The 9,731-nt window shown below is 35.8% G+C and overlaps 1 protein-coding gene across 1 annotated transcript; it reads left to right on the top strand.

Moving 5' to 3' along the window:
- Window positions 1–1,186: 1,186 nt before the first annotated feature.
- Window positions 1,187–9,621, top strand: ncmap (non-compact myelin associated protein). Its single transcript, XM_077239698.1, has 4 exons — window positions 1,187–1,505; window positions 5,890–5,987; window positions 6,959–7,043; window positions 8,370–9,621. Exons 2-4 carry the CDS (start codon window positions 5,903–5,905, stop codon window positions 8,644–8,646), a joined length of 447 nt encoding a protein of 148 aa, XP_077095813.1. The 5' UTR covers window positions 1,187–1,505; window positions 5,890–5,902; the 3' UTR covers window positions 8,647–9,621.
- The last annotated feature ends 110 nt before the right edge of the window (window positions 9,622–9,731 follow it).

Here is a 9,731-nt window from a genome sequence, read left to right as displayed (position 1 = left end):
TTGTGAAAGTTGAGCAGGACCTTTAAAAGTGTTCTTGTTATATAATGATGCCATCTGACAAAAGTTTCCCACAGAGAAAAGAAAAAGAGAACCACATTTTCCCACTGGGACAAACTGAATTGGGGACCATGAAGCTTAGTTACACTTCACAAAAAAGAGAAGAGGAAGAGGGATGGAGACAAAAGAGTAAGAACTTTAGAGAATGGGTGAATGTGTTAATATCTGTTTTCATATTAAACACTGTATCTAAAATAGGAATAACAGAAAGAAAGAAAGAAAGAAAGAAAAAAAGAAAATACTTTTTTCTCTTTACAGGTAACTTGATTCCCGCTGTGGCATATAGCCCGGGCCGGCCGGCTGGAAAACCCATGAGTGAAACTCTGTCATGGGATCCCTGCTTAGAGGAAGGAATCCCCCAAAAAGAACAAACGTTCCCTTTCTTTAATTGACGCTTTTCTGTTACAAAACAGGTGTGTGTGTGTGTGTGTGTGTGTGTGTGTGTGTGTGTGTGTGTGTGTGTGTGTGTGTGTGTGTGTGTGTGTGTGTGTGTGTGTGTGTGTGTGTGTCGTGACAGAATGATGAAATATACCCTTTTCTGGGAGTTGCTTTCAAAAAGAAAGAGTTACAGAACACACCAAAGTATGACTCATCTTAACACAGAGACCTAATTATGTTGTTCTAGTTAGATTAATAGTATTACGCTTAACTGTAAATTCTCAGGAATTAATTAATTACACAGTTCATAAACACAGAACTTTCTCTTTTACTATCTTCTAACTTTACTTCAAAATAAAAAAAGCAGCTTTATAATTTCTGATCCTAAGAATATGATAATTATCTTAAGTGATGCAGAGAAACAGGATGTTAAATTTAAAATGAAAACCATGGGAATCAAAACAACTTCAGGCAAATCAGAAATCATCTGATTGCAATTGAGTGTTTGTTAAGGATGTACTAGAAGGGAATCTGATAAAACATCATCTGTAAACCACATCAGCTCTCTCTGTGGCCCTTGATTTGCATGGGTACAGTAGGAGTGCTAATACAATCCTGTAATGATTTTCTCAGTCACAGAGAAAGTTCATCAGAAATCCTCTCTCTCTGTGTGTGTGTGTTTAATTAAAGGTGAGTAATGACTGAGAAGGGAGCATGTGTTGTGAATGTGGCACGCCTTGGGGGCCAGGCCAGACCTGAAAAACCAGCTACCGCTTTCAGAGAGCTTTGATATGGCACGTCGTCTCTACCTCTCTGCCAAGTGCTGAAACCATCCAATGCTTTCAACTTACTGAAACAGTCACACCTGAAGTGAACGTTCACTCATTCTACCTGTTCAAACTCCTTTCAGACAGGGTTTCCGTTTTGTTTTTGTCTCCCAGCTCTGTTAGCAGCAGTGTGTGCGAGGGAAAGTGCGTGTGGACTATGCTCACTTCAGTCGATTAAAGGAGGGGGAGTGGAGGGATTGATTCTGTGGAGAGAAGCCCCACGTCAGGGAACTGATCGTACAGGTACGCCAAATTGGAACTGGGGTTTACCTATTTTCACTTTGTACATTCAATTTTGTGTGTGATTTGTCTCCTGTCATCTTGGGACCTCAGAGAGTCTCTGGCTGCATGCCTCTTGTGTGTGTAGGAAAGTTATTGAGATGGACAGATTGTGTATATTCAAAGCGAGTTGAATAAGTGGCTATTATTCAACTCACTTTGTCCCTGTTATATACAGCTGAAATAGTAGCAAACCCGTTAACTAAAGTAAACAAACTCTCAGTGGGTCGGATCATGTTTCATGGCAGATACACTGCCAGTGTTCCTATCTTAAAGTGAAATTTCTACCTGATCTGACCCTTAAAAGTTATTTTTGTTGGTATTATGTAATATGTTCAGGTCAGTTTAGTCATAAACTGTTTTTACAAGTTGTAAATAAAACAAAGATTATTGGAGTATGTTTTACTAGAAAATACTTGTTCAGTCTTTCTACTTCAAAATTTCACATTCAGTTAATGCTTGTCAATTCTTTGTAATACTTTGTGAAATTATTACATTTCTGCAGTATTATTTTCAGTGTATTACATAAAGTTTCACAAATAATTACAAGTTACCACATGAAGAATCTGAGGTATTAGTCCAAATAATATGAGAAACTAATAACAATGTTATGATGAATAATATCTGAAAGGCCTGATGTTAGTTTTCTTCCTCTCACTTTGTGTTTATGACTAACATCTGATCATATAATGATGATATTGAACTAACAAGGTTCCTAGTAGGAACTATCACATTGTTGTTTTTTCCTTCTCTGAGAGGACCAAGAGGATGTGCTCTTATGCACGTCCTCTGAGAATCTGATAAACACACAATCACTTTTTTCAATTTATTTTTAATTTTGACTGCATCCTCTGACTGACATAGCAGAAAAAGCTCTGGCAGTCGAGTCACTGCTTATTGTGTCCTGGTGTTCTGGAACAATACTGAGGGTTCCTGTAAACAGGCTGGGTTCAGACTGAAATGTTCTGCTATGTATTTTGGAGAAATAGTTTTTTTTCGTGAGTGAGGAGTTAGGGACACGTTTAAGAATCCGGCTTCAGACGGAGACATACCTGTAACAGAAGTGATGAATGGACCATTGTCCAAGTCCGGGGAACTGAGGACTGATCTTGTGTGTATAGAAAGTCAGGATTGTGACGTGCACTGAAGGCCAGACATGCGTGAGCGCACCTGTGATCTAATCGTTTTTTTACTGGTTAAATATTGACTCCTGATCTTAACTTAAATTGATCAAATTGATTGTTACACCAAATCGACTGACAGTGACACACATATACATTTATGAATTTGACCTACGGTTTAACTCTGGATTACAGTACACCAATGACAAGTGGTTACAATTTAGTCAGAAGCAATCATAACAGCTTATTTAAAATAAATGAATAAATAAATAATACAATTATAAGCCAATTGTTAGAAATCGATCAAGCAGAGGCTTAATAAATCGTTTGGAATGAGTTATGACCACACCTTTTGCTGGATAAAAAAAAGCACTTCAAGGGAAGATCGACAGATTGAGAAAGAGTGAAAGATCACACTGAGTGCTTTCTAGAGTTGCAGTTTTCTCCACAGTTTGTTTTTAAATACTTTTTTGAAACTGGAAGTATTGATAAATATGATTAATACACTTATGTGTATGAATAATATGGTGATTTGTTTTTCTGTGGAGCAGTGTTGGGTATAATTATTTACTAAATAATCTAATTACTGTAATTGAATTGTAATTTAATTACCTTCTTCCTTTACACACTTTGGTCAGTTGAAGAATAATTTATGCAACTGTATATTGTTTATTTGAAAGAATTAAAAGTGCGGTTTCGTGCCTAACCTTGTATTGTTCAACGTGTCACGGTTGATATCGAATTTATAAAGAGAGAGTAATTAGTACAGTAATATAATTGCACTATTAACGATGTAGTTAGTAGCTAGTAATTTATTCGTTTTTTATAGTAATTTACCCAACACTGCTGTGGACAATGAGATTAGTTAAAGCCAAACACACTTTTTTGATTAATATAACAATTTTATTTTAGCTCTTTTATTTAAATAGCCTATCTATATTTTATAAAACACTATTTATGATACTGTCCTTTTTTTCTTTTCTTTTTTCCAGATTTTAGAATAAGCTTGTTTAATTTTTATTTTAATTATCACATTTTGATCCAGAAGCAAAGTGTTCTGTTTTTTTTGGTTTTGTTTGTTTGTTTTCAGCCACGATTTAAATTTGTTGAGTTGAAATTTAGCAGAAATGTGGCTCTGGCAGGATTCAAGTCTTGTTCTGTTCCAGCAGCTCTGTTCATCTGTGAGATTGTAAAGTGGCTATAAATTAAATCAAGTGGCACAGCCTGACACTTCAAAGCTGAGAGTGTATTATTGTCTGTTTTATGGTGGTGTGAAACCAAGCTCCATGCTGATGTCCTGTGATTCACCTTGTAGCTCAGGCAACAGAATTTACAACTATTTGCTGTTCTTTGGTGGTACAGGCGCTGTATTTTTCTTTCCATCAGCGCTGATTGCTTCTGTCAGAAATACTCATAAGAGCCAGCCTCGGACGTTATGGCCTGTCTGGAACTGAAGAGGCTGTTTTACGAAGCGAGGCACTGAAAATGGACAACTGTGTAAATAAATGCAGGTTATTAGGTGCCTCTGAAAATGTCTATTCTCATTTCAGATCTAGATTATTCGGTTTACTTCTACCTCCTTGAGGTGATAAATAATAGGTGGACATCTGTTGATAAACAACATCATATAGGCCTAGTAAATATGCACATGAATCTGCATATAAATTGTAAGGCACAAAAATGACAGATTACCAATATTAAAAGTAATTTATTGATGATTATGTCCATATAATATTAACTCCATACTGTTTTGTTTAAATATTTTTTTTCTGTGCAAGTGAATTCAAGCATCACAGCATTAGCTACTGTTATAATGTACCATATTAAAATAGATTTTGAGATTTCCAAAAATTACATTTACAGTGTTATTAAATTAGTGTTTTCAAAGATTTTCTTTGCCATCAGAATGCTCTTTAAAAGTGTTAATCTAAATGTAAAAGTAGAGGAAATAAGAATGAACAATAAAACTTCCAATATCATCTGATAATGATTTTAGGAAAGTCTATTACTATATCTTACTAAAAATCTTTATCAGACCAGTCAAATTAACTCAAAATAAAATGGTGGATTCGGTTCTAATTCACTCCAAGTTCCATCACAGTTAAAAGAGTCCCAAAATTAGACAATTGGTAAACATATTTTCACTGATTTGCTAATTTAGACTGAGAAGACCCTGAACGATGGTGTGTAGCCCACGCTGTCAGACTGTGTAATAGCTGTTATGAAACTCAAGCTTTTGCATGTTTTGTAGTTGCCAGTTTATTTGAATATAATCAGCAGGTGAAGAATAGACATACCTGAGCTGGAAATTGTGTGATCACGTATAAGTGAGAAAGTCTGCAAGGATTTACACTGTTTGAATACACTTGGTTGAGTGATTTGGGGGAAATGGATGGAGATTATGTGCGTTCTGGGTTATTCAGCTTTTTATAGCCAAAGCCATTTTCTTTTGAAGCAGCTCTGAGGATACTCCACAGTCAGTTAAATCTAAAACCAACAGCAGCTGTATAATTTTGAGGTTGCGGCGAGCCACTGCAGTTCAGTACGTCAGCGATGCACCAGAACTAAGAGTTCACTGAGTACAAACAAATTTGTTCCAATATGGACCATGACTCTGCTGGACAGACTAATGGAGCTGGACACATTAAGCGATTAAAAAAACAAAACAGAAGTTGATGGGTGTGAGATGTTTATTGCTGAGAGATATATGGGAGAATGATATACACCTCTCAGGCAGTCTTCAACAGATTGACTTCAACCATTTAAACATATAATCACTCTGTCAAGTGCCTTAAGCACATAAACAGGGAGATGACATGAAATCTAATCGAATAAAATCTTTGGTGGCAGATAGGCCTTGTAGATGGAGAATCTGCAGTAAAACAGTATAAAATAAAATTGAGACTATAATGCACAAATGGGGTTTCTAAACTAATTAGGAGTTTACTGAACATATTGAATCATGTATTCAGTGTGGTTAAAGTCCCCAAAACAGCAATTTGGACTAATTAACACTGTTTTATACAATGCAAACTGCTTTTTCAGAATCCGTAGAGCCAAAGGCACAGCGCACAAATAAAACCTTGTGAAATGTTGTCGTTGAAGTAAAATGATAACATTAAATCATTCCTTGCTTGTTTATGAATAGTAAATTAAAATCTATAAACCAAAGTGGTAGTGTATGTTTAAACATATTTTCCCTTCTTGTTTTTTTGTATTTTTTTCAGGACAAATCTAAAGATGCAAAGGGCGGCCACAGCATCCGTGACCCAATCCGCAACAACACAGAACACCACCAAGTCTAGAGAACAGATCCTCACACAGAGTAAGTTTCAGATCTGCAGGATACTCTATGGCCCTGTTAAACCTGGTATTAAGATGCTTTTTGGTCGATCGGACCACAAGTAGACGAGGGAAACACATACCTGTTTACCTGATGTCTCTTTTGTCCACTTTCAATCACTTCTGTCCTAATTTCCTCTAGGGTCTATGGGCGGGTACATAAATGTTTTTTTTTTTTTTTTTTTCAGATCTTTCGATCTAATGGACAGCTTTCGTTTCTGCTCAGCTGAAGTTTAAATCTCGTCTGGCTAGCGTGCTTCCCATAATGTTCACGCATTATGTCAGTAGGTGTATAGAGGAGGTCTTTTGTGGCTGTTTGAACACATTCGACCACGTGAGCATCTACACTATGGAAGCAATCTGGTCGAATGTGTTTTCGACTACCGGAAGTGGTCGAAAGTGGACAGGCTCGAAACGTTTTAGACCCCGTTCACACCTGTATTTAGCGTCGTTAATAACTTAACTTGTGATCCGATAGACCAAAACGCATCTTAATACCAGGTGTAAACATGGCTAATGATTAAGTCTGACTGGATTCCCTATTCAATTTCTGACGTAGCCTACTACACACGCTTGTGCTACTTCTGAAAAAAGATTTGGAACATTTACTTTGATACGTCCAGTGTAGACAGCCTGAAGGTATTGCACGACGCTGTTCACTCTGTGCGAGTGAAAAATCTAAAGCATGAACATTCTACTGGAACTTGTTGTACAGCATGTTTTAAAAGATTCACATTCAATTTTGCATTGCGTATTCTACTATTGTTTTACTAAATTTGTGATCAAATGAACGCATTTCTCTAAATGTCTTTATTGATGTCTTTTATTGTTATTTTTTTAACCACAGAATTTTGCTTAAAAAAAATTTCTTGCAGTTTTGGCTTTATTCGCTTAATGTTAATATGTTAATGTAATGTTAATGTATAAAACATTCCCTGTTTGTTGTGTTCACAGGCTCAGGGGCCATGATAGCTATAATCGTCATTGGTATAATCATCATTCTCACGTTTTTGCTTATAGTCCTCAAGACGTACAACAGGTATGGCAACATTTTGATGTAAACCATAATGAATGAGTTAGGCTACATACCATGAGGTGAATAGAACACATTTTCTATCTCCTCACAATAGCAGGACAATTTTAGACAGGACTTTTAGAGACCTAAAAATAGACATGACATTCTCAAAATCCATTTGAGAACAAAGACACTCTTAAAATGTTATCAGGGCTGAATGGAACAGGTTATGGAAGATTCAGATCTGTTAAATTAAGAGAACTAAATTGATTTATATGGTTTATTATTTTAGTGATCATCAAGTCATCAATATACAAGTTAATTTAAGCAGCACATTATAATGTACAGTATGAAAAGCTTCATGAATTTTTTTAATCAACTCTTGAAGGTGGTATTATTTCATAAAAAAAGCAAAATTTTAAACAAAAAGCCGACAAAAATGTAGGTTTTCCCCCCTCAAAAAGACTACCATGTGCATAACATAAGCAATATTTTTATGGCTTGTTTCTGCTGCCTGTTTAGTTTCGCAGATTCTGTATTCTTTCAGAAGTTAGTAATAGCGCCCCCTAACATGTAATAGTGAAAACATGGAAAGCCTGCAAATTCCGTCAGTGGCAGGAAAGCTATGGTTGCATCCAAAATCGCATACTTCCCTACTATATATTAGGTGAAAAACAGTAGGCTATGTGTCAAAAGAAGTATGTGCGAATTCACAGTACTCATAAAAAATTCTGCAAGATTCTGAAGTGTGCATACTATTTTTGCACACTTCACTATCTCATGAATGGAAGTGAAGGAATGAATGAAATGGGTTTATGAATGGAAGTGAAGCAACGTAACTGATGCTGATAGGTCACATGGGAATGACAACATGGCCAATGCAGTAGCCTACATACTACACACACTCATAGAACATACATACTTTTTTAGTGGACTTATTTATAATATTATATATTATCGATATTACAAAATGCTAATAATTTAACTTTCCCTCCCAATAACATAATTTTCCAGCATTTATGAGATAATGACTGCGTCCGAAATCGCATCCTTCTTGAGTAGGTACTTGAAGGAGTAATTCAGGACCGCTAAAAGAAGTAGGCCTATGTTCTTTCTAGGAGTGTGTGTAGTATGTAGGCGACTGCAAATAATATATATATATATATATATATATATATATATATATATATATATATATATATATATATATATATATATATATATAATTACTTCAATATCGGCCGATAACCAATATGGTACCCATCCTTACATTTTACTCTTTTAATTAGATTATTTTTGAAGAACATCTATCTATTTGTCAATCAATTTTTTCAATAATTTATCTGACAGGAGGACGCATGCAAAAAGGATGATGGCAGGAGGCTCCAACAAACCACGGAAGAAAGTGTCCTCAACTACTACAAATACAAACATGGCCATGAGCAACGTGGGCGCGAACTCAGCCTCTGGAAGCTTTGCGCATTCTAACGCGTCCTCGGACAACGGGTTCCGCATTCCACGGGTCGAACTGGGAAACGTGGAGCGGAGTAATGGGGAGCATTTCAGCACCAACAGTGGATCAACTACTGTGACAATACATGACATGCCATCAGTTGATAACACATAACAGACATTCTCTGGACTTACATGTGCAAAGATACTAACATACCAACACGAACAAAGGACCAATAGCACACACTATTAACTACATTCACTGCCCGTTTATAGGATATTATTGAACGTTGAGGACTTTGAAGATTGAAAAGTCCACTTTAAGAGTCTGGATATGATAATGAAGAACTTGAAGAACAGTACAGACAAGTGTCTTAGCATTTGTTGGGATCATAGTTTTATTTTTAGGAAATCGCTTTGGTGATGAAATGTAGGTTAAAACAATGTAGGTTTCTGCCTTGAGCTGAAAACGGTTTTTGTCCAAAAATTAAATTGGTGGAAGCCAGAATCAGTTAGAGATGTTAAGGAAGCTACATCAATGTAATTTGTGTATTACCAGGACATTTGCACGCTTAATAGAAAAGGCTTTAATATAAGATTGTTCAAATATTATACTGTTTAAAATATGCTAAATATTCAAACTTTACATTTATGCACCTTGCAGACACTGATCCAAAGCAGCTTAGATTGGATTCAAGGCATATATTTTGTGTTCATGCAATTCCTGAAACTCGAACCCATGACCTTGACAGTGCTAGTGGCATTTTAGGGCTGAAGACTACAACGCCATTGGTGAGATGGGAAAACAGTGATCTTCAGATATCTTGTATGTTGGTGGTAATTAGGCTACATCTTTAGACATGCCAGTGTTTCCTGCATTAAACAACTGCAATGCTTGTTTTGCCAACAATTTGTTGGCTCCTCCTTGTTCTTTTCAAGGAGACACATGTTTGTGAGTTAGCTGTTCGAATCAGACTAAGTGAATCATTTATTCATTAGTGAATTTGCAGCTGATTACATGACTGAATATTGAATCATTTATTATAACAGATTTGAAATGAATCGGCAACTACTGTTTGTTTTTAAAGTTACATATATATATATATACAGTTCTGTCCTAATTAAAAATATTCTAAAAGATATTCAAAAATGTCTCAAAATATTACAGGTCAATATTAACTGAGTAAAGCCAGAATGTAATAAATTGTAAGTGAAATAGATTGACATTGCCATTTTATATGGCACATATAGAATCAGAAT

This window comes from Siphateles boraxobius, unplaced genomic scaffold (assembly GCF_051911475.1).
Source record: "Siphateles boraxobius isolate OS27281-9 unplaced genomic scaffold, OSU_SipBor_1 22, whole genome shotgun sequence".
Lineage (NCBI taxonomy): Eukaryota > Metazoa > Chordata > Actinopteri > Cypriniformes > Leuciscidae > Siphateles > Siphateles boraxobius.
The sequence above is the reverse complement of the archived record's forward strand: the minus strand, read 5'-3'. Positions and strand labels throughout refer to the sequence as shown.